The following is a 26,261-nucleotide window of genomic DNA, read 5'->3' as shown; positions in this document are numbered from 1 at the left end:
ATATTAAAAACAATAAATAAGAAAATACATTTAAAAGAATTGTAAGAAAAGAATGTCACAAACTAAATTAATAATTAAATCTCTTCATGTATCCTGACTTTTCTTGAAAAAAAAGAGATAAAAATAGATTTAAAAAAACAACTGAACCAACTGAAGTCTTGAAGGTCCGTTGTTGCATTGCCTTGGCTCGCCTGTAGGTGGCGCCACTTGGCACAATGAAATAAATGTAAAGCCAATTAAACGGATTGTTCTAATATTATTTGTTTAATACAAATGTTAAATAATGAATCAAACATTTTAAATTTTTTTACGAAAATGTAACCTTTAATAATCATCGAAATTACTGACTACTTTTATTTATTTATTTCATGACCAATATATTTCTTTCACGATTGATTGACATATTTCATGAGCCTTTTACATTTCTGTCATAATAAGATTGTCAATGGGGTCACGTTACACTTACTCAGCTCTGCGATGCTGCCCACCCTCGTGGCGAGCAGCGACTGCTCTACCGTGCGTAGTTCGGCCTGCGTGTAGCCGTGACCTTCGCCCCCGCCGCCGCAGCCTCGGCCAGAGCATTGCTGGTCCCGATGGAGGCTGAGACTCTCAGGCAGGCTCAGCACACCTGCAGAGGGAGGACAGACAGACGTCAAAAACAGGAAGACAAATCCAGCACTCCCAGTCAGCGCTTCTCCCTGCAGGAGGTCATCCAGTACCATCTTGGAAGAATCCATTTTAAAAGCTGACGCATAACTTCAACACCACAGGAATGCTTCCATCCTCTCCCTGTCGACTATTTCAGGGAATTTGGCGCCACATTTGAAAGATATTAGGACCCAAAAGAAAATAAAAGCACTAACTGGTCCCAACATCGATGCCCAAAACCACCACCAGACTACGCTCACAGGCATGCAACATGACCGCACAGGCCGTCCTCGTGTTACAATGTTTCGTGTTAGTACGTTTCGCGCAACGGCACTTTGTCCTATGCTGTTACGTGGTCATGATTAGGACGTTTCGCGTTACGACATTTCGTGTTACGGCACGTCACATTGCAACGTTTCCTGTTATGACCTTGTGTGCTGCGACATTTTTTTACACTCGCGTTACATCGCTTTGTGTTACGTCATTCCATGTTATGGTGTTTGGTGGACTTTTCGTGTTACGACATTTCATGCTACAGCATTTGGCATTACCGTGTTTCGTGTTACAATGTTTTGTGTTACACTGCTTCAGGTTACGACATTCCGTGTTTTGTCGTGTTGTGGTCACGGCGTTTCCTGGGTACGACGTTTCGTGTTGCGGCAGTCATGCTACGGGATACCGCATTACAACGTTTCATGAAAGACGTTTTGTGGAACAATGCTACGGCCCTTCGTGTTATGTCATTCCATGTTATGCTGTCTTGTGGTTTCCTTCTATGACATGCTGTGTTAGAATATTTTCTTACGCTGTTTTGTGTTTATGACCTTTTGTGTTAAGCTGTTTTGTGTTCCCCCGAGGCCTGTCAAGATAATCGATAAGTCGATTCATCAAACGATAAAAAACCCAAGTCTATCATTTTGCTCTGCTCGATAAATTGACATGCATGCATGTTTGTTTTTGTCCCTCTCCTCTCTCTTTACCGCACAGCCTGGATGACAGGAGGGTTCACTCTGCACATTGGTCAAGTTAGTTTGATGTTGGACGTTGGATATTCATCTCCGTCGCTGTTAATTTCACATTGGCAGCTGGATATTTGGCTCCGCAGCAACAGAGGTAGCTCCCCCTCACTGTGCCCGGACGGGAAGCTCGCACGGGAAGACTGTGTGGATATACTGTGTTTCCCCAGCGGACCGCTCATTCACAGCAGCAGGTTCAGGCCTTAGGAGTTGTGCTTTAGTGCTTGTTAATGTATCCCAGCGTTTTAAGTTGGCAGCTGACTTCCTGCCACGGCTTCAAGAGGCACTCGATAGCTATCTCACTTAGCCATAGTCAAAACACATATCACAATTCACACTTCCGGCTTTGAAAATAAGAGCGGCCCACATCCCGTCTAATAGTGGTTATAAAATAAGAGTGTCATAAAAATAGCTTGCATTAATCAAGCTATTATAATTGCATCTGCAATTTTATTTAAAAGCTGTTGACATTCCAGAAATTAAAGTTTATTGCTTTTGATATGATGTACTTGCATTATTATGCAATATAATTAATGAAAAAAATGGTCTCAAAAACGTTGTCAATAATATCGATTATCGACAATAACTTGTTGGACAATTATCGGCTAGCAACATTTGCTATCATGACAGGCCCAGTTACGCCTTTACCTGTTACAGCATTACGGCGGTTTCATGACGATGACCTTTCATGGTTACGACGTTCCGTGTTACGGCATTTCGCAGTAAAGCGTTTCATGTTATGGCGTTTTGCTACAGCAATTTGTGTTCATAACATTTGTGATTTAATTTTTTTTGTGTTACTCTGTTTTGTGTTATGCCTTTTCGCATTACGACGTTGCGTGTCAAGGCGCTTTGTGTTACGGCATCCTGTGTCATGCCGTTTCACGGTCATGATGTTTCATAGTTACGCCATTTCATGTGAAGGCACTTCGCATTATAACGTTGCGCATTATGATGTTTCATTGTTATGATGTTTTGTGGTTACAACATTTTGTTGTTTCAAAGTTTCGAGGTCTCGCTTTTGTTTTGTGGTTACAGCGCGCACACATAATATCAATACGAAAAGGAATAAGAGAAGTAGTTACGTGTGCACAGCCAAAAAATAGCAGTCATGAATTGTACACGGAACCCAAGGAAGGACAATGTTACTTGTGTCCTTTTTGTTTCATTTTTTCCCTTTCATTATGGCTTCCAAGTGTGAGACAGACTCTTCTGATTTCACTGCGTCAAAGAACAGGAAAGTGAAAAAGTAGCTGGATCAAAATTCTTGCCTTTTTAGTTTCAGTTTGTGCTATAGAAACGTAGATGGTGGTATTTTCCTGTTTACATGGCCTAATATTGGGAATGCAGAAATAATATTGCAAATGGCAGGGGGCCAAATCCATCCATCCATTTTCTATGCCGCTTGTCCTCACTAGGGGCCTATCCCAGCTGACTTCGGGCGACAGGCGGGGTACACCCTGGACTGGTCGCCAGCCAATGGCAGGGCACATATAGACAAACAAGCATTCACACTCACATTCATACCTATGGACAATTTAGGGTCTCCAATTAACCTAACATGCATGTTTTTGGAATGTGAAGAAAACCCACGCATGTGGAGAACATACTGTATATAGTCCACAGAGAGATGCCCAAACGGAGATTTGAACCCAGATCTTCCAGATCTCCTGACTGTGTGTCCAACATGCTAATCACTAGGCCACCGAGTGGCTGAATCCTTTATTTGATATCCGGAAAAGGACCTTAATTGGAAATTGTCAATCAAAAAAAGGTGTTGAAAGTTGTCTGTCTATTGTAAATATACCAAATCTATCACTTTTCACTTTCACTTTCCTTTTCTTTGATGCAGAGTCTTAATACAGTCAACGGCAGGAATAATACAGTCAGTGTGTCCTCGTTTCAGGATGTCAGTCACACCTTTGGAAATCATTCTTCCACACCACTCAGCATGGTGCCTAGCCCTGCCCCTTTAGGTACCACGTACTTGCACCCAGACAGAAGGCTGCCAAAAAGTGGTGTCGTACAGTTATTTTGGTATCATTCCCACATTTTGACAATGGAAAGAGAGTATTATATATACAGTAACCAGCAACCGTTTGCTCTAAATGTGAGAGTATGTTATGTGTGTATTTCTGTTGCATGTCGGATGCTTCTTATCAGCGAGAGTCTGAGGGAAAAGTACATCTTGAGTATTTAATCCCGTAAAGCGGCGTGCAAACACATAAGTGAGCGTGTAAGCAGTTATTTCCCTAGCCGGTCTTGCTCAGCAAACTGTGGCGTTAACGGCAACAAGAGCCCATCCCAAAAACTCAGCGAGGAAAGCAAACGGGAATTCCACAGTCGTCTCCTTGAACGTCCCAGCGAGGCCTCGCCTTCACAAAACAAGGCTGAATAATTCACACTCGTCAAGCCGTCAACTCCCGTCCGAGCCCTTCCCTTCTTATCGGGCCTTTTGGTGAATTATTCATTGCGTCGCATCACAAAGACACACAAACACCTCCCACTGCGGCGGCGACGACGTCTTATCTCTCCCTCGCGCCCGCATACCGAATATCTGATCCGTTTGGGCCACCATAAACACAAAGAGTGGCTTTGTGACCTCACTTCCTGTCACCAGTGGAGCACCACAAATACAACTTTGCTTGTTTTTATGGTGTGTTGAGAGATGTTTGTAATATTAGTCAAAACAGGCTTCTTATTGGTTGAAACGTATTAGATTGTGTACCTAATGAAGTGTCTTCAAGTTTCACTATAACTTTTTATTGCGACATTTGTCAGGTGTCTTTCGGCAGGGGAAAAACAATGGGGAGAAAATGTCCGCAGATTCTATTTGATGGCCGGCCAATCCCTCGGGAACGCCACTCGACGGGAGGGAGGCAGACCTTTGAACGCCGCCACAAAAAGAGGGAATCGCTCATGAAACTCGTGCTGGTCTCAAAGTAGGCGGGATGACTCACATCCTGAGTGGCGATAAGCCCCTTGTACGGACAAATCAAGGTCAATTAGGTCACACGGATCCACCGTCGTGATGATGTGCAGGTGCTCCAGCATCAAAAGCGCATACTTTTTCTTTTTTCTTCTCTCTTCTGATGCAGGAATCGATTTCTCTCACCCGGAGAGGAGGCGCGCGGCCATCTACCCCCGCCCTCGCCGCTGAGAAAACTCTCCTGGAATATTAACAGGTAGTCGCCATGGCAACAGGCGATTGCGCCGTGATTGGCTCGGCGGGGTTTGAGGGTACGGGAAGCGCAAACACAATAAAAGATTGCCACAGCGGCTCGGTGAGCCCCGCGGCTGCAGGCACGGAGCACGATGGGCTCGTCGTTGTGGCTGTCAGATAAGAGTATCAAATATCATATGAATCGAAATCAAAATATGCATATATGGAGGAAAACCATGTCAAAGGTTGGAAAATCCATTCTCCTTATGTCTCTGGCCAAAGTCAAAGTTAATGTCGGCAACACAACTTCAACATAAACAGACTCAGCCATACTTACAATTCCACTCAATTTCCATAGTATTAAACGATAAGCCACTGTAATGTTGGACAAAAATGCAATCACTAATTATTTTGGTATTTTTTTTCTTGTACTAAAATATCCCAGGAATAAATCCTGGAAAGAAAACACAGACAAATACCAAAATTGTGATGGACTAAGCAGATTTAAAAAGACTTACATGGCCAGTCAAAAGTTTGGAGACACTTCCTAATGCTATTAGATGAGAAAGTGTCTTAAAACATTTGTCACTCAAAAATCCAAAGTCTGTAGACACTTTCTCATGCTATTACATATAAAAAGTGTCTTCAAACTTATGTCAGTCAAAAGTCTGGAGACACTTGCTCATGCTATTAAGCAAGAACATTTTTTGACAAAAGTTTTAAGACACTTTCTCATGTTATTAAATGAGAAAGTGTCTTAAAACTTTTGTAGGTGACGGTCAAAAGTTTGGAGACAAGTTTTGTTTCTATTTAAATGAAAAAGTGTCCCCAAACTTTGACAGGCAAAAGTCAAAAGTTTGGAGACACTTTCTCATGCTACTAAACCTAAAATTGCCTCTAAACTTTTGACCTTCAGAAGTTTGGAGGCACTTTCTCATTCTATAGCATGAGAAAATGTCTGCAAAAGTTTTGACTTTCAGACAAAAGACGCTTTCTCATTCTATAGCATGAGAAAGCGTCTTCAAACACTTGTCAGTCGAAAGTCAAACGTTTGGAGACACTTTCTCATTTTGCCAAGTGTTTGAAGACATTTTCTCATGCTATACAGTAAATGAGAAAATGTCTCCAAAGTTATACCAGTCAAAAAGCAAAATTTGGAGATACTTTCTCATGAAATGAAAAACTGCCTAAAATGTTGACAGTCAAAAGTTTGCAGACACTTGCTTATGCTATTGAGCAAGGACATTTTTTTGACGAAAGTTTTGAGACACTTTCTCATGTTATTAAATGAGAAAGTGTCTTAAAACTTCTGTAGGTGACAGTCAAAGGTTTGGAGACACTTTCTCACATTATTAAATGAGAAAGTGTCTCCAAACCTTTGTCAGTCAAGTTTGGAAAGACTTTGTCATGCTATTAAATTAAAAAAGTGTCTTCAAGATTTTGACAGTCAAAAGTTTGGAGACACTTTCTCGTGTTAGTACATGAGAAAGTGTCTTCAAACTTTTGTTTCTATCAAATGAAAAAGTGTCTCCAAACTTTGACAGGCAAAAGGCAAAAGTTTGGAGACACTTTCTCACGCTATTAAATGTAAACGTGTCTCTAAACCTTTGACTGTCAAAATTTTGGAGGCACTTTCCCATGCTATTAAATGACAAAGTGTCCCCAAATGTTTTGCTTTAAAGACTCATTTAATTGCATGAGAAAAGTGTCTTCAAACACTTGTCAGTTAAAAGTTTGGAGACACGTTCTCATGCTGGTAAACGTGTCTTCAAACGTTTGCCAGTCAAAGGTCAAAGGCACTTTGTCATGCTGTCAACTGAAAACATGTCCTCAAACTTTTGTTGCTTTTAAATTAAAAAGTGTCTCCAAACTTTTGCCAAGTTTTGACAGTCAAAAGTTGTCTTTAAACGTTTGTTAGTCTTTCTCATGTTGCTGAGTGAGAAAGTGTCTTCAGACTTTTGTCAGTCAAAAATCCAAAGTTTGGAGACACTTTTGCACGAGCTACTGGTTTCTTTCTGTGGGCGGTATTAACAGATATGTGCTATGTTGCTATTTTATTGAAGTGTCACGTGTCTCTTTAAGATTTGAAGGTTTTTTCCTTTTTTTTTTTTTGTCAAACTGTCCAATGGCGTCATCTGTTGCGCTGCCCGTCGTCATTGCACATTTGACTCAAGTACAAGAAAGAGTATGTGCTTAAAAATATGCTCTCTAACTTATGTTAATGCTAGATAATGAAATTTATGTAAATATTGCAACAGAAGCATTCGGAGTGAGGTTCCCAGGCTGCTGGAGTTAAGGTGTCAATCACATTTGCATATGCTCATCTGACAAACAGGAATGGGGTAGGCTGGCCTTACTGCATGTTACCCATCTTTCCTTGCGTATTTACGCTTGAAGATGCTGACCTCTGATGTTTACCTCGGGTGCTTGTTTTTCTTGAGTTAAAGCGAGACAATTCACAAAAATTGCACTCCTTCTTGAAGGGATGAAAAGCAAAGCTGTCTTTGCATAAACTGGTGATAAATGCTGTGAGTAAACGCATCCTTTGTGCGCCCCATGAAGCATTAGACGTGCGACACCAGGCGCTAAGTGACGATGGCGGCGTCCGATCCGTCATCGTTTGCGTGCCGCTCATGCTGACGGATCGCAAACAACTTCATTTACAATCCTTTAAAGCCACGCAGCAAACAACCTGACACGCGTCTTTCACTCACTTCACACCGACGTGCCTTCTGTCTGGCGCCTACTGACTCGCCAGTGAGGAGGAGGAAGGAACGTGACAAGCGGGCAAAAGTATTGGGGAGTTAATTTTCAAATTCGCATACGCATTCAAAACATGCAAAAAGCAAAACAAATATGTTTAGAACTACAAACAAACGTTCTTCCTGTGCTTCTTTTTGTCATTTTATTAATGTCCCAAACAAGACAGAGCGATTACTGAGTGGTTTTAATTGGGGAAGGGGCCCACAGCAGCACCAGCTACTTGTTGAGAAGAGCAAAACGTGCTTGCATGTCCGAGTCGCCAAAAGTCTCCACTGGATTTGCCATCGGTCACTTGCCATCTAGAGGGGTCTGATTACTCGCTAAACGTAGCGACAAAGCCGCTAAGTTGGCAACACTGATCCCTCCTGCTACGTCTTCTTATTCTCTGGCAGACCAGGTGCATTTAGAAAAACAGGAAGCGACAAATTCATGAAAATGAATTAATGGGCCGCAAATAAATTAATGTATGGGAATGACTTCTAATATTATTAGGCTCTTCTTATTTTTTTAAATGTTATTATTCATTTATTTAATTTTATTCTGATTTTATTATATAGTCTATACATATATTATTTAATTTTTTATGTTATTATATTAAGTATACTTTATTATTATTATTATTATTATTATTATTATTATTATTATTATTATTATTATAAATAAATGAAATAAATAAAATATTATTACTTTTGATTTTTTTTTTTCTTAATTAAAGAAACTTCCGATGTTTTTTCTGACGTTCAGGATAGTTAACTTAAAAACTTTCTAAATAAAAAGGAAGACAGAGACTGAAAATAATCCATCAAGTCATAATCCTCCAAGGTACATTCATGCACATAATCCTAATGTGTGATACCACTGATTTAGTTTAACATGCATGTTTTTGGAATGTGGGAGGAAACCCACCCACGCACAGGGAGAACATGCAAACTCCACACAGAAATGCCTAACGGAGATTCGAACCCAGATCTTAATGATCTCTTGACTGTGTGGCCAACATGCTAACCACTAGACCACCGTGCGGCCCACAATAAAAAAGCAAATAAGTAAAATAACAAAACCATTGAAACAAATCATTAATTATTAAGAACTACGATAAGAATGAAAACTTATTTTTTACTTACTATTCACAATTCACACAGTCATCGTTTCAGCAGACAAACAATGTCTGCGATGCTCGTTCAATAAAGTTGAGTGTGAACGTTTTTTCAATCTCACAGACACAAAGAGGCCTTAAAAAAACACACACAACAGTCATGACGTGCAATTTACAGAGGCAGCTCCACTTTTAGGCGACGCGAGCTAACGTGCTTCCAGGTCAGCGGAGCGCCGGGCGGGCATGGCGACCAGTCACAAAGGTTTGGGCTCGGGTTGAGGTTGCGCAGCTGTGACGGCTCAGGAGCCCGAGGCCGACTAGAACAAGCGAGGAGAAGCCACGCCGCTCCACAAAGACTCCTTCTTTGTCATAAATAAACACCTCAGAAGCGAGGATCTTATGTTCCCTCCACCCTCGCTGGCCTCGAGATGACCTGAAGCCTCCGCCTCCACCCCACCCCGCCCTCAAATATAAACCATTCGCATATTCTGGCACCCTGGCCTCGCCCAGATGGACGCCATATGTCCGACACGTGTGCGGAGAGCTGGGAACAAGGAGAGGTGAGCAACGGTCAACTCCACTCGCACCTGCACTGCTCGTGAAAACATACATGACGGTTAGAGATTCAAAAATGCACGCCATTCGCCGCACAAACCTTCTTCTGAAGCACGCACAGTTGCAGGAAATATTCACAAATACTCAGCATGAGTTAAACAGGAGCATTAGTACAGTGTTTCACTGTCTCATATGCATAATTGGCCATGATGCATTTGCATGTGATTGTAATGGATGCCGCAGGAGGGAGGGATCCCAGTGTGGGAGAGAAAAAGTGAGTACGAAATATGGAAAGTAGACTTTCTTCTGTTGTTTCTTTTTAACGTCACAAACAAGAGTGAGCGCTTTGAAATGGGGCAGAGGCCCATCACACCATCACCGATTTTTAAAAATAGATTTAAAAAATGTATTCATTAATATATCCTGGGTCATGGTTGACTCCGGCCTATTATAAGTAAAAAAAAAATGCATATTTAAGCAAATGTTAGTTTTTTTCCCCTAAATGATGCATTTGCAACCATAACAATGGCTAAATGACGTAAAACACAAATACAAGGCATTCAGAAGACGCATTCAAAGACGTTGCGGTGATATGTAGTATTCTACACTGGTCACTGGGTGTCAGTAATGTGACATAGACAAGACAATAGCAGCGCAGGAAGTACTGTACAGAACAGAAAGTAAAAAAGGAACAACAACAAGGAACAAAGAATGTGTGAGTTTATATTTGTTACAGTGTTCCCTCATTTATCGCCGGGGATAGGTTCCCAAAATAGCCGGCAATAAGTGAAATCTGCGAAGTAGCCAGCTATATTTTTGTAAATGATTATATACTGTATGTTTTAAGCCTGTTACAGCCTTCACCATACACTTTATACACTTTTCTCAGACAGGCATTTCTCTCTTGTTTAAACACTCTCAAGTTACAATTTTGTTTGAATTTTAATGATCAAATTTACGAGATTAGACACAAGAATTAAGTGACACGCATATTCACGCCTCTAATCGTGGCTTGTCCTGGCGCCGTTAGGCTGTGGCGTTTTTGTAACCTTGTTAAAACATATTCCTCCTCCTCGTCCGCCACGAGCCCAAGATCCATTTACCGTATTGCAGGCGCCCTGCAGCCGCGTAACTTCTGCCTTCATTCAGCATGTATGATCGCTAGCAGCAGGAAACAGGCAGAACGCAGAACACAACGGGCGGGTTCTCTCTTAGCCAACCAGGACTCTTGTGGCTCTATATTTACTCAGATAAACCGGACACGTCTTCAACTCTCACATGAGTATACAACACCCTCTACTGGTAGCAGTAGTAAATACAATAACAGACACATGCAACAGAGCAACGATGGATCACTGTAATACACCACAAGGACGCAGAACACAATGCGTGTTCATACGCTGCTTAAAAAAACGTGCAAAATTGCACCTAGATAAATCTGCTAATCCGTGAAAGGTGAACCGTGATGTAACGAGGGAACTGTATGTCTTATTTATGTCTTATTTTCTCTCTATGTCTACTATATCCCTGTGATTGGCAACCAGTCCAGGGTGTACCCTGCCTCAAAAAAATCCTAGGGCAAACCCTGAATTAACGGCAATAAACGAGGAATGACTCGATGTGCTCTCATGTCAGTCTCTGAGAGAAAGCCCATGTTTTTGCTTCACTGATGGTGTTTTCCGTCAAGTGGTAAGATTTTGCACTTTGTTTGGCGGTCCGTGACCGCACCGCAGTTTCACGCAAAAGTGAAACCTACACGTAACTTTCTCAGACAATGCCGCCGCTTCATAACTCCACCAAACAAGACGGCCAACCGCCATGTTCTCAAACACGTCTATACCTTCATCGCTCCAAACCACTTCAATCCCAGGAGACGTCTGATTACTCACTAAGCATAGCAGGAACGTTGCCAAGCTGGCAATACTGATCCCTCCTGCTACATCTTCTTCTCTGGCAGACCAGGTGCATGTGAGGAGTCCCATCATAATGTGTTTATGAACAAGTAGCACCAACTGGCTACGTGGGAAACACTGTAGTACGTATAGTACATGAATTTCTAAGAGTCATCTCCTCCCATCCAAAATGTCCACATAAACACAAGCACACGCTATAAGCAGCAACTGTAAGTAATACGAGCACTGTAAAAACTAAGGCAGAGCATCGACACAATTAAACGCTTTGTTTCAGGATAAAAACTCTAACATACCGAGTTAGATGAGTCATACTCACACACGAATATATACATTATGTATAAATATACTAATTATTATTACAATATGTACTGTATATTATAGAATGCATATTATTATACACATTATAATATTATAATTAAACATAATGACCTTCATTTTTAAGAGCTTAGTTTAAAAATAAAAAAAATATAATTTAAAAACTAACAATGTTAGTAGAAACAGATGAAATGCAAACTGCTGATTTTGTTTTTGTTAAGGCAGTGTTTTTTTGTTTGTTTTAACTAGACAAACAACAAAAATGGCCAACATTATTACAATATGATGTTAGTTACATCTTATTTCAGTTACTGCAGGTTTCATTATCCAGGTATGCTACACTGTAAGACAGTGTGTGTGTGTGTGTGTTTGTGTGTGTGAGTGTGTGTGTCTCTCAAGAGAGACACTCTGCTGCTATCATCACACCGGAGAGCGTCTGCTGCGTCGCTTCCATCCTCTCCTCTGAGACAAATGAGCTGCTGCCTGCACACACAAGCCAGCAAGGAGGCAAGGTGCCGCCAAGAAAGTGCAGGAATGCAAGAAAACACTTTCTCCCGCACGCGCACTTCTTGTCAGATTAGCATAGCAGGTCAAGGAGGAGGAGGAGCGTGACCGGGCCGCCGTGTTTCTCCTGACCTTGTGTGACCTTGCTAGAAAGCTTGACGGGTGGCACGGAAGAAGAGGAGAAAGAGAAACCTGACAGCAGCAGGAGCTCAAACATGTCAAACAGAAACCCAATAAATCCTACGGGATGCATGAATAATACTATTACTATTATTAATAATAACAAACAAGCATCAGCAAAAACAATAATTACAATAATCAATATTATAATAATGTAATACTACTACTACTAATAATAATAAGGCATTGCATTCATATCATGCTTTTGCAGGAACTCAAATAATAATAATTTAAAAATATATAATAATAATTATAAGCAATATAACTCTAAACATAATAATAATCATAATATATTGCATATATACTGTGCTTTTGTGGGAACTGAAAGACTACGAATATATAATTGAAAAAAAAATCAATATAATAATACTAATCTAATACTAATAATAATACTAATCTAATACTAATAATGATACTAAACTATCAAAATAATTTAATAATACATTGCATTTATAGTGTGCTTTTGTAGGAACTCCGAGAATAACATAATACAATAAAAAATAATAATTAGCAACAATGCTACTATAATATACATACTACTACTACTACTACTACTAATAATAATAATAATAATAATGATAATAATAATAATAATACATTACATTCATATGCTTTTGTAGGAACTTAAAGAATAATCAAATTCAATACAAAAATAATATAAATAAGAAAATTATATAAATATATATATATATATAAATAAAATATATATATAAATAAAAAGTAATAATATTAATAACAATATAATAATAATGTAGTAACTGAAATAATACTATATAATACAATAAAAAAACAAAACAATAAATATAACAATTAAAGTAATTAAAGCAAATTAAATATTACTTAATATTTATTGAGGTTTAAATATTTTCCACATATGAGATCCATAAATGAACCACAACAAAATCAAAATTCAAGCCAAACAAATCCGTTGATCACGCGACAGTCCTTCGTTCGTCGTCCATTTAACTACACGTCACATTAACACGTTCAACTGCACGCATTCACACTGCCGCCAAATATGTAATCTGGATCAGATCTTGATTCAACTTGCCTCCCAATTGCATTCTCTGAACCTGCAATTTGATTCATCAGGGGAAGAAAATGACTTGTTATTTATCTGTGAGGTTGCAAGGTTATTAAAAAACTGCCAACAGTAAGTCTGTATGCTAATTGATGCTACCAGATGCTAACAAAGATGCTGACACGCGCACATCTCACGCAGGAAGACGTTCGTCTTCTTTTCGCTGCAGTCAGCACGACGGCGTGGAAAGCGTCCACCCTGACAGGCAAGGGTGACGTCTGAGCCCAGCACCCAAAGGTCAGAGCGCTGTCACACGAGGGCCTGCCACTTCCTGTCACCGTGACAACGCCCCGGGGGGCCGCGGGCGAGAAAGGGGGGCCCCACGCTGTCACCTCTTTAATGACGGTGTCAGGTATGGAAGGAGCTCATGTTGTCACGTTCACCCAGAGGTGACGCCGCAAATGAGAGGACGGATGGACAGGAAGGAAGGGAGGGAGGGGGGACACACGGCTAAATCCTCCTTCAAGGCCACACTTGGTCCAGGAGGGTGTGGAAGCCAGCTGAGGTCTACAAAGTTTTTCGTGCCCCACGTACGTCCTCACAGGAGACAGCTGTGATGGAGAGGCGGACTGACCGCCGCGTGCGTCTGCTCCGAGGCGACGGGTGGATCAAACGGGGATGCCGGATCGCATTTCCTGGCAGGCAAGGAAGCGTCAAACTGACATGCCTGGCATAAATCAAACACTGAAGACAATTCCTGGAACTCTGAGGCCCAAACAGGACCAAATAAAAAGTACAGTAGACTGCAGGAGGGTAGGATGTAGTCCCCTATTACGCCACAGTGACTTTTTCATTTGTCGTATTTGTTTATGAGCACTAGGGTTGGGCGATATGGACCTTCGCATGTATCATGTTTTTGGGATGTATCACGATATGATGATATCATTAAATTCAGTGAAGTCTTGTATAAAAAGCTACAAACATGAACCCATACAATTAAATACACTTGTCTCAAATTGTAGAGCACATTTATTGATGTATTGGTAACAAACTGCAATACAGCAAGTGCATTTACTGTAGTGTCTACCAAACTAAGCACTTTCGAGGCCCATTTAACAATAATGTGTACAATGATAGAAAACAGGCTTTGCTACACATCTTAAAATGCAGTGCTGTGAAAAAGTGTTTGCCCCCTTATTTTTTTTTTGCATGTTTGTCACACTTAAATGTTTCAGATCATCAAACTAATTTAAATATTAGTCAATGACAACACAACTGAACACAAAATGCAGTTTTTAAACGAAACTTTGAATTATTAAGGGAGAAAAAATCCAAATCTACATGTCCCTGTGTGAAACAATGATTGCCCCCCAAAAGCTAATAACTGGTTGGGCCCCCCTTAGCAGCAACAACTGCAATCAAGCGTTTGTGATAACTTGCAATGAGTCTCTTACAGCGCTGTGGAGGAACTTTGGCCCACTCATTTTTGCAGAATTGTTGCAATTCAGCCACATTGGAGGCTTTTCCAGAATGAAGCACCTTTTTAAGGTCATGCCACTTCATCTTTATGTCAATCTCACTTTGTTTTTCTTCAGCCATTCAGAGGTGGACTTGCTGGTGTGTTTTGGATCATTGTCCTGCTGCAGAACCCAAGTTGGTTTCACCAACAGATGGCTGGACATTCTTCTTCAGAATTTTTTGGTAGACAGCAGAATTCATGGTTCCATTTATCACAGCAAGTATTCCAGGTCCAGAAGCAGATAAACAGTCCCAGATCATCACACTACCACCACCATATTTTACTGCTTCTGAAATGTGGCGTTAGTTTTCGTCCTAGAACTCTGACATGCAGGCTGTTTTTGCCCAGTGTCTTTCTTATGGTGGAGTCATGAACACTGACCTTAACTGTGGCAAGTGAGGCCTGCAGTTCTTTGGATGTTGTTGTGGGGGTTTTTGTGACCTCTTGGATGAATCATCGCTGTGCTCTTGGGGATCATTTTGGTTGGCCAGCCATTCCTGGGAAGGTTCACCACTGTTCCATGTTTTCGCCGTTGTGGATAAAGGCTCTCACTGTGGCTTGCTGGAGTCCCAAAGCTTTAGAAATGGCTTTATAACCTTTTACAAACTGATAAATCTCAATTAACCTCAGTTAAATTATGTTTTAACATGGGCGGCAATCACTTTTTCACACAGGGCCATGTCGGTTTGGATTTTTTTCTCCCTTAATAATAAAAATGTCAAGATGTCAAGCTGTCGGAAGCTTGACCCCCAGTGTGCAGAGACGAGGCGATGGAGTGCAAAAAATAAAGGTTCTTTTAATAAATTAAAACAGGAGCAAACAAAAGGCGACAGAGAAAAGGCTCTGTGACACAAAATGCAGGTAGTCCAGGTAAGTAGGTAGTTCAAGTGACAGCACTGATTAGGAGACGAGAGTAACGAGTCACAAACACAATAGCAGTGAACCAGCGCTGTACATTAGACGGCGCTGGCCTTTTCACCGCTGCTAATGTTTATTCGAGCCAGCTGCGTGAATTGGCTGCCTCTTCCTCCCCGCAGGAAGTACAGCCCGCCAAAATAAGAGCGCAGGACATGAAGTACTCGCTCCTGTCCTTCGAAACGTGACAAAAAAGTCTCATTTAACAACAGCATTTTGTGTTCAGTTGTGTTGTCACTGACTATTTAAATTAGTTTGATGATCTGAAACATTTTAGTGTGACGAACATGCAAAAAAAATAAGAAATCAGGACTCAAACACTTTTTCACACCACTGTAAAGCTTTGCCAACCATCCCTCACTCAGCTACGGACGTGGGAGCGGACGTAAATTAAATCATTTTTCTTATGGAAAATGCTAATCTCATGTGATGCTGCAGTTAAAATGTGACTGCTAGTTATGCCAGGCTAGCGTCACTAACCTTTGTGTCTTCCTGTCCCACTCGTGAATATTACGTTGTTGTATGAGACATATGGCATGTATTACAAGTGCAGAGGTCCAGTGTATATGTCAAAAGTGGGTCAAGTGCATTAAAGCATTAAAGCTACACACACACACACACACACACACACACACACACACACACAAACAGCATGTTCCCACTAAGGCTTACGAAAAGCAGTTTAAAACAGTCTAAATCTAATAAACAAACATCCAATACATGACTGCGGCACCTGTGAGGCTTATTAAATGGTAGAAAATAGTATAATATGGATGTTGAAATGTTTCTGCTCCTCCTAGCACACTCTTAAGAAGGTTGTCTCCTAATGCAGGCCCTCCAGGGACGACGCCTGCGCCGCAACCTGCCTGCATGGCGATGCTGCAAGCTGAACAATTGCAAATGGAACATAAATGAGGACAGCTTAGGCGAGCTGAGAGGAACAATTTAGGGATAATCTCCCTTTCAGAGCATCCTGGCTCCTCCAGGACGTGAGTGCGACAGGCACCTTTGTTGCCACTTAGCCAGCGCTCGCTAAAGTCTTTTCAGGATTTCCTTTTTGATTCGTCCTTTGAAAATCATGCACCTTTTCACACTTTTAGAGGAACAAACGGCGCATTGTCACATCCTTCAAAAGGAAGAAGTTAGCCCGAAAATATGGGGCTACATTTGGGCCATAAGTTTTGCACTTGAAAAAATGCAGTTAAATTTTTGTTGAATTTTGAAAAATACATCAGCGTATTCCAAATAAAAACAAGTGCAAAAAGAAATTTTCAGGTCAAATATACTTATGATTCAAGTTATTTTGATTATAATATTTTAAGAATTATTTAATCATGTTATATCATATCATAATTTGAATAATAATTTCATCACGCACTTTTGAAAAAACGATGTTAATGTTAATTATTTTCATTTTTCACTTTCAGATATGTTATTTCAATAATGAATCCCTCTGGTAATTTGATAGTAATATAATGTAATGCCATGTGTGTTGAGTAAACACATGAAATAGTCTTGAAAACAGCTTTTTTTACTCACATTTGCGTGTGTCAAATTAGACAATTACGGCATTACAACACTCCCCGACCCTGTCATGTGTCAGTATTCGGGACTTTTTGTGTTCCCGAAGGGCGGACATGACCTCATGCACACTCCGAAACCTTCCCGGGCAAAGACTGTTTGACTTTTCACTTCCTGTGCGATGCCTAATGGCCACTTATGTAACACACAAACAAGCTAAACGGAGCGCATCAACAGTATTTGAACCTTGAGATGCCAAATAATATCCGCCAAGAGCCTCAAAGACGCTCCAGGATACATCTGAGGATTAATGGCGTGTGCTAAACGTTGTGACACGGCATCAGTCTGCACTAAAAGCATCGCTCAGCAGGGGAAATACTCTCTTGTTGTTGATGTGTTTGTTGTTTTTTTGCATACGGCTTCTTGTGCTGCAGCCTCCAATTAGGGAAGTGGGTCATGTGAAAGAGGAGCAGTGGGCCATGAAGCAGCTGAGGGCACAAAGCCAGCGAGCCAAGAAAAAAAGCACAACTTCCCAGCACAGCAGCAGCAAGAACGACATTCCTAGTCGGACCTCGCCCACGGAATTCATACACAAACAGGATGAGGGAAAGTTTGTTTTTATTTAACTAAGTATGGATGCAAGGTTTTTAAACAGACAATGACTCAATAGATTGACCTCTTGATCTGTCGCTACAGTTACTGAGTTACTGATGTGGCCGAAATACCGTTGTTTCACCACAAGGGGCAGTTGAGAAATGCCTTATGAACCTCAATCAGCAAAATGAACACAATTTGTTTTTCAGACCATTCTACAGTACATTAGATCCCCGCACATTTGGAATTCAGCATTCGCGGCCCCGCAAATCTGCAATTTGATTTGCGCTTTTCAAAGCACCCAAAGCACTTCACAATGAAGGGAATCCATGATTCATTCACTCCTCAGTCACACACTGGTGGTGGTAATCTACATCTGCAGTCATTTCACTCTGACCACCACCAAACATTCATTCACACTCATACACCAGTGTGGGCAGCTCTGGATACAAGGTGGGTGACGTGTCTTGCCCACGGACACAACAAGGAGTGAGAACGGAACTGTCAACCATCTGGTCTGTAGATGACCTGCTCTGCTCCATTCCATTTTACTCTACTTATCCAGGTCCGGGTCGTGGGGGCAGCAGTCTCAGTAGGGAAATCCAGAGACTTCCCGGTCCCCAGCCACCTCTTCCAGTTCCACTGGGAGGACCCCAAGGGTTTCTCAAGGCAGCTGTGAGACATAATCCCTCCAGCGTGTCCTAGGGCTGCCCCAGGGCCTTCTGGGCATGCCCAGAACACCTCACCAGGGAGGCGTCCATGAGGCATCCGGAGTAGAAGCCTGAGCCACCTCAACTGGCACCTCTTGATGTAAGGCGCAGCGGCTCTACTCTGAGACCTTCCTGGAGGTCCTCACGCTATCTCTTAGGGTGAGTCCAGCCACCCTACGGAGGAAACTCATTTCATCCCCTTGTATCTGCAATCTCGTTCTTTCGGTCGTGACTCAAAGCCCATGACCATAGGTGAGGGTGAGAACATAGATCGACCAGTAGATTGAGATCTTTACCTTCTGGCTCAGCTCTCTCTTCACCAGGACGGTCCGGTACAGGGACTGCATCACGATGCTGCGCCGATCCGCCTGTCGACCTCACGCCCCAACCTTCCCTCACTCGTGAACAAGACCCCCGGGATACTTGAACTTCTCCATTCCCAATCCGGAAGGTGCAATCCACTCTTTTCTGACTGAGAACCATGGCCTCATCCCAGAAGCTTCACACTCAGATGCAAACCACCCCGGTAAACGCTGAAGGTCATAGCCCGATGAGGCCATCAGGACCACATCGACTGCAAATAGCAGACACGACATCCTAGGGCCCACGAACTGTGGGCACCCCCCACAGGACACCGCGAGGGACACGGTCGAATGCCTTTTCCAAGTCCACAAATCACATGTACACCGGTTGGGCAAACTCCCAAGTACCCTCCAGCACCCTTGCAAGGTGCTGTAGAGCTGGTCCAGTGTTCCATGACTGGGACGAAAACCACATTGCACCTCCTGTAGCTGAGGTTCGATTAATGGTCGTACCCTTCTATCCAGCACCCTGGAATAGACTTCTCAGGGAGGCTGAGGAATGTGATCCCCCTGTAGTTGGAACACACCCTTCTTTAAAAGAGGGACCACCACCCCAGTCTGCCAATCCAGAGGTACTTTCCCCGCTTCCACGCAATGTTGAAGAGACGTGTCAGCCAAGACAGTCCCTCAACATCCAGAGCCTTGAGGAATTCAGGGCGAAACTCGTCCACCCCTTTGCCACCGGGAGTGTTTTAACTCCCCCTGATACCTCAGCCATGGTGATGGAACGGTCCGCGTTCAGACTCTGCTTCCTCTCGGGAACGTATGCCAGTGGGATTGAGATCAATCCCAAAAAACATTTTTTTAATTAAAATATGTATATTTTATTTTTTTCTTCTATGCCGCTTATCCTCACTAGGGGCGCGGGTATGCTGGAGCCTATCCCAGCTGACTTCGGGCGACAGGCAGGGTACACACTGGACTGGTCGCCAGCCAATGGCAGGGCACATATAGACAAACAAGCATTCACACTCACATTCATACCTATGGACGATTTAGAGTCTCCAATTAACCTAACATGCATGTTTTTGGAAAAAAAACTTGAGAACATGCAAACTCCACACAGAGATGCCCAACGGAGATTCGTAACCTGATCTTCCCATCTCCCGACTGTGTGGCCAACATGCTAACCACTAGGCCACTTTGCGGCCCAATTTTAATACCAATACAATGTAATAAATACGTTTTCTAAGTATTTGTAAATGTGTTTATGCGCGTAAGTCGCAGGTGTGTTCCCGCTGGTCCTAATGAGCTAGCGTCCCAGGAAGACTAATGTTCCATAAGAGTGCCCGTGGGCTGATCAGTAAGCCGCCGCTTGCCTCGCCTCATTATTCACCAAAAGAACACACCACGACTTTGGCCAGGAGTCGCTAGCAAGAGCTGGGTAAATCCTTCTAATGAGCAGCCGGGTCCGCTGCGCACTGGACCTTCTCTCACACGACTTATTAACTTATACCATCTCTCCTTCTTCCTTCGCTGTAGCATTCCACCACCACCCGTGGTGCAGCAACGCATGTGACACCTTCCTCCCACATGATAAAACACACACACACACACACTGTGCTTGGCTGTGGAAATCAAAACAAACGTTCAAACGACACCATCCGCCTCCCGCTTTCTGGAGCACCACATATAAATATTTCACTTTCAAGATTTAACATGTGGATCTTTCCACTTGTACCACTTTGCCTTTAAAATGTACACCCTCCACCCCAAAAAACTCACTCACACTCTCTATCTCACACACACACACACACACACACACACACTTCGTTGAAGCAATCCCGCTTCAGAAGAACACCTGAACAAGAACAAGTCAGTCCGCAAGAAGAAGGAGAAGAAGGATGAGAAAAAGAAAAAGCAGGAGAAAGAGAAAGAAGTAAGAAGAAAGAGAAAAAGAAAAAGAAGAAGAAAAACAAAAAAGAAGGAAAAGATCATAAATCAAATAAATAAATACAATTTAAAAAAACGATGATGAAAAAAGAGAACGAGAAAGGAAAAAGAAAGAAAGAAGAAAAGAAGAAGAAAAACAAAAAAGAAAAAAAAAGATTTTTTAAAAATACGTTTTTTAACGTAAAGAAAAAAGGAGGAGAAAGTGGAAAGAAGAAGAAAGAGAAGATGAAAGAAAATGAAACAAATAGGAGGATCACATAAAAACAAATACATTTTTTAAGAAACTGAAAAAAGAAAAAGACAAAATGAAAGGAATAAGAAAAAGAAGCAAGGAAAAGGAGATAAAGAAGAAGGCGACGAAAGAGGAAAGAAAAAATAAACAAAAAGAATGAAAAAAATGTAAAAATAAAAAACAAAAATCCCTTAAAAAAAAAACAGAATAAAACATTTATAAGAAAAACTAAATGACAAAAAGAAAAAGAGAAAGGAAGAAGAAAGGTGAAGAAAGTAGAAAGACAAAAATGAGAATGAGAAGATGTAAAAGAAAAAGAAGAAGCCCTTCTGGGTGTGTTTGCTTGACTTCTCTCCAGTAAAACATCAGCATGTTTTCCTGCAAACACGTCCAGCACGCAGGGTGAAGCGCAGTGGAAAGAAGATATCATCACCCCCCCAGGGAACAAATTATCTCCCCCACATGAAAGAAGCCACAGAGCTGAAGGCGTGAAGTTAGCAAGTCTATAAACTACCAGCGTGTCATCCCCACCCTTTCTTCTACGTCATTTACTTTTTTTAATTATAAAAGATACTGCACTCATCCTGCTGGTGCAATGGCCTTCAATAACACTCCACACTGACAAGGGACAGCAGAGGGTCAAGGATAACACAACATATGTAAACATACTTTTACTATTAGGGTGAAAGAATACACAACATACGTAAACATACTTTTACTATTAGGGTGAAAGAATACACGACATATGTAAACATACTTTTACTATTAGGGTGAAGGAATACACGACATACGTAAACATACTTTTACTATTAGGGTGAAGGAATACACAACATACGTAAACATACTTTTACTATTAGGGTGAAGGAATACACGACATACGTAAACATACTTTTACTATTAGGGTGAAGGAATACACAACATATGTAAACATACTTTTACTATTAGGGTGAAGGAATACACAACATACGTAAACATACTTTTACTATTAGGGTGAAGGAATACACAACATATGTAAACATACTTTTACTATTAGGGTGAAGGAATACACGACATACGTAAACATACTTTTACTATTAGGGTGAAGGAATACACAACATATGTAAACATACTTTTACTATTAGGGTGAAGGAATACACGACATATGTAAACATACTTTTACTATTGAATTTAGCTTCAGCGTTCCGAGTGGGAAGCCAGAGGTCGACCGTCCCGATGGGAAATTCACCGCTCGGCAAGTTTTTAGCCTCGAAGGCTGATTAAGCAAAGAAATTATTTTTTAAAAACGAGTGCGGTCACTGGAAATGAGCACAAATGATTGGTGCAGGTATCCATGCGTGTTATTGCATGAGCGCACAAGGTCACTCCTTAATGACCTCCATTTTATCATTCAGAGGAGTTTGCCGCTGAGGAGTCAACAAACCGGGCCAAGATTTACAGCGGAGACGTCCTCAGCCTGTCAGCTGACTGCAACAAGGTGGGAGCGGCTTGTAGAATGCTGAGCGAGGGAGTTACAGGCTGCTACATTGGGACGTCCCTCCCGCCGAGCATCCCACCATAGCAGATGCGGTGTGCCGCCGCAGTCACAACTCTGAGGGAGCTTCCATTAATCACGCGCTCACTTTGGAGTGCACGGAGAGCTTGCTTGTGCACGTGACAGGAATCCCGTGCAGGTGAGAGCCTGTTGCATCACGAGCTGCAGACGCAGACGCGCAAATTCTTGGAAAGTGTGCATTCATCACACGGCATGGAACGCCATCTAGCTATATAATAACTAGTAATGGACGCCGTATCCCACAGGAAATCTTTGGATTTTTGCACGTGTTCTAATAGTGTAGTGCAGGGATGTCCACAGATTTTTCCAGCGAGGGCCACATAGAGAAAAATGAAAGGATGCAACTTTGCCACTTTGACATTTTGTAAAGATATGCTAACAAGTTCTATCTGTTTCATGAAAAAACTGCATCTCAGCTTTGTCACATAGGTGAACAAGCCTATTATCAGTCTCAACTTCACTCTTTGCTCTTTGTTTGTTCCGAAGGGAGTATGGTTGCAAAGCTGAAACTTAAAGGAATTGACGGAAGGGCACCACCCCGAGTGGAGCTTGCGGCTTTATTTGACTCAGCATGGGAAACCTCATGGCGGGGGAAATAATCGATTCTTAGATGCATCGCGATGCGGATATTTATGAAAATTAATCGATTCATAAATGTCAATAATCAATGCTGACGGAACAAAAACAACGGAACAAAAAGACGGAAAGCGGAAGTGTCGCCCGGACAGTTTCTGGTGGTGCACTTAAGTGCAAGACGCTACCAGAATGGCTGAGCGTAAACTCCGACCTGCACCCACTGGATTTAAAGCGAGCGTCTGGAAGCACTTTGGCTTTCACGTAGTTGAAGGTAAAGAGCTGGACAAGAGTTGGACAATATGCAAGCTTTGTCATACAAGCTTAAAGTGTTTTGGGAACACGACAGATATGAGAAACCACACAGCACGTTTCCACCCGAACCAGGAGGAAAACTAGCCAGCTGAAGTTGCTGCCAACCAGAGAACCATCGAGCAGGTGATAACTAATTTTCCACCCAACTTGGAAAAGGCGAAGCGAGTCACAAAGTCAATCGCAACTTTTATTGTAAAGGATTTGCGGCCGTATTTGGTTGTTGAGAAGCAGGGCTTTCGTGCTTTGTTGCACACTGTGGAACCCAGATACAACGTCCCATCGCAATGTTGTTTCACTGACACTGCAATTGTGAATAAGGGCAGCCTAGTTTTTTTGTTTATTCATAATATGCTGGCGTCTGCAAGCATTATTGTTGTATGAGAGCCGCTGGTACCGAAATCTATATTTTGTATGAAAGCTGTTTTTGATTTTGCTGTACAGCAAAAATATGATTTTGTCAGAGATTCTATTCTCAGGATTTTAGTTTGAATTCAGAACTCTATTATTTATCTGTGAATAATCACTGATTTTTTATGCTGGTTACTCAGAATATGCTGAAGTTTGTAAATTTTCTACATGCTGCTACTGGTGCACTTTACTTTTCCTGCAGGTTCTGTGCAATGGGAAATATGTTGGTAGATGTATCCTTGCAATTTTTAAAAGATAACTTGTTCGCCCTTGCTCCTAAACACATTATAATGGCATTGTGTCTTGTTAACACACCGCATACACATCAGAGAATAAGAAGACGGGGCATGAGGGATGGGTTGGTTGGGATGGTTGCCAAGTTAGTGATTTTGTCGTTATAGTTAGCAAGTAATCAGACTCAAGACAGCCCAACCAACACCGCAACAGCTAGATTACATACAGTCTTGTGTGGAAATACTGTGCTGCACACGTAAAACATGTGTTCCTCTGTACCAACAGGGGACGCCATCATTCAAGACGCGCTGGTGAACCAAACACAACAATGTTCCAATCAAAACATTTAATTAAGCAGAGATTTAGGCGTTGCAAATAGATTTTTGCAACGCTAAGCCAAATGGCCGTCATTTATTTTGCGTTATCTGCGTGGCACATACACACATCAGAGCATCGGGATGAGCCGCACGCTTAATAGGCCATTGAGTTGGGCTCCGATGCTGCTAATTAGCAAGCTGCGCCGCTGCCGCATCCTAATCCGATTTGCCGCGGCTTTTCTCTTCCTCATCCTCCTCGCAATGACGAGTGCACATAGAATATTCACCCAACTGTTTCTGACACGGCAGCTTTTTGGATCAAAGCCTCGTCTGACCTCGCAGCATGCCGCAGGGCCTCGCCCAAGTCGGATGAAGACGAGGGCAAAAAAAACACAGCAGGGAAGTGAAATACTATCAAATCAATGTGTTGTTATTCCAGCCTGAAATGCACATAAATAGGCAAGACAGTGTTTTTTTTTTTCCCCTTTAGCCATGCTTCCGGCGCCGGGATTAGCCGCCATGTTAGACTGGAGCCAGCAGAGATGAAGCCAGGTGGACAGGCTGGAAGACGCGAGCATCCGAGCATGAGGAGACGGAAGGGATACCCTCGTGAATCACGCTAATGGAGACACTCACACACTGCAAAACTAAGTCACTGCGGTCATGGCGGCTTGCATGCGACCAGGAAGTCTGCTCCAATTGGTTGACAAGCTTCTAATCTGTGACTGCACAGAGCAGCGTGGCGTCGTCCCTGTCACATCCACACTAGTTTGCCCCCGGGCGCCGTCCACTCCGGCCTGAATGATTTCTGCCATCGCAACCCTCGTGATCAATAATCACTCCTGTGGGCTCACTCATCAGTAGCAGCAGCGGCACGGTGGCGGCTCAAATCATTTTTTACTCGTAATTATCAGGCCACCCGCTGTGAAGGAGGCGGAGCTTGAGTTAATTGATCACTTCAATTGAGGGAGAATTTAGATATGATTTGAAGGTCCCAAAGCTGCTTTTGTGGCCACAAGAGGGCGCCAAACAGACAGAAAACGGCAATGGAGGACATCTTTGAAATGGAATACTTCAGCCAGTACACTTCAGTAAGTATACTGTGTCGGCTGCGTACTTCGTTGCTGAAGGTGTGAATTTGCCAGGGCGGGGAAATTATCTAATCATGGAATTTTCATTGTTGGCAATGAAGTATTTGCAAAAAGTGAGTAAAATCTATTTATGGCGGTTGAAATTTATTCATTCAGTTCCCGAGAGTGTGAATTTGAGGAACGTGGAGAAATTACAATTTGACGTAATCCCAGAAATTTGCATAACTGGCTAAGACGCACTTGCAAAAAATGAATAAAAAACAGTTAGTGCCAAATCTATTTGTTGCGGTCCAAAGTTATTTGCATTTAGTACCCGGGGGTGTGAATTTGCGGAGGGCGGAGAAATGACGCACCGATGTAATCCTCGAAATTTGCATAATTGGCTTGCAAAAAGTGAGTAAAAACAGGTAGCGCCAGATCTATTTATGGCCATTCAAATTTATTTGTATTTAGTTTCTGAGGGTGTGAATTTGCTGGGGTTGGGGAAATGACGTAAAAAGAAACAGGTAGCGCCAAATGTATTTGTGGTCTAATTAATTTGTGGTCCAAATGTACTTGTACTTAGTTCTTGAGGGGGTGAATTTGCAGGGAGTGAGGCAATGACGTAATCCTCGAAATTTGCATAACTGGATATGACACATTTACAAAAAATGAGTAGAAATAGGTAGCGCCAAATTTTTTTTATGGCGGTCTAAAGGTATTTATACGTAGTTTCTGAGGTTGGAAATTATCAGGGTGTGGGGAAACTGAGTAATGGTTGAATTTGCATAATTGGCTATGATGCACGTGCAAAAAGTAAGTAAAAAACAGGTAGCGCTAAATCTATTTGCACTTAGTTCCTGAGGGTGTGA

At 42.0% G+C, this 26,261-nt stretch overlaps 1 protein-coding gene across 3 annotated transcripts in view; it reads right to left on the bottom strand.

Annotated features, from left to right (window-relative positions):
* The window catches only part of LOC129194622 (ankyrin repeat and BTB/POZ domain-containing protein 3-A), a 122,210-nt gene that overhangs the window by 46,743 nt on the left and 49,206 nt on the right, over window positions 1-26,261 (bottom strand). For all 3 annotated transcript variants that reach the window (XM_054799817.1, XM_054799818.1, XM_054799819.1), the window contains exon 3: window positions 467-628. In XM_054799817.1, coding sequence (XP_054655792.1) covers window positions 467-628 — 162 coding nt within the window. The remainder of the gene's footprint in view (window positions 1-466; window positions 629-26,261) is intronic.

Source organism: Dunckerocampus dactyliophorus, chromosome 15, assembly GCF_027744805.1.
Source record: "Dunckerocampus dactyliophorus isolate RoL2022-P2 chromosome 15, RoL_Ddac_1.1, whole genome shotgun sequence".
In the NCBI taxonomy this organism is placed as follows: Eukaryota; Metazoa; Chordata; class Actinopteri; order Syngnathiformes; family Syngnathidae; genus Dunckerocampus; species Dunckerocampus dactyliophorus.
This window is presented reverse-complemented; position numbering and strand designations above follow the sequence as displayed.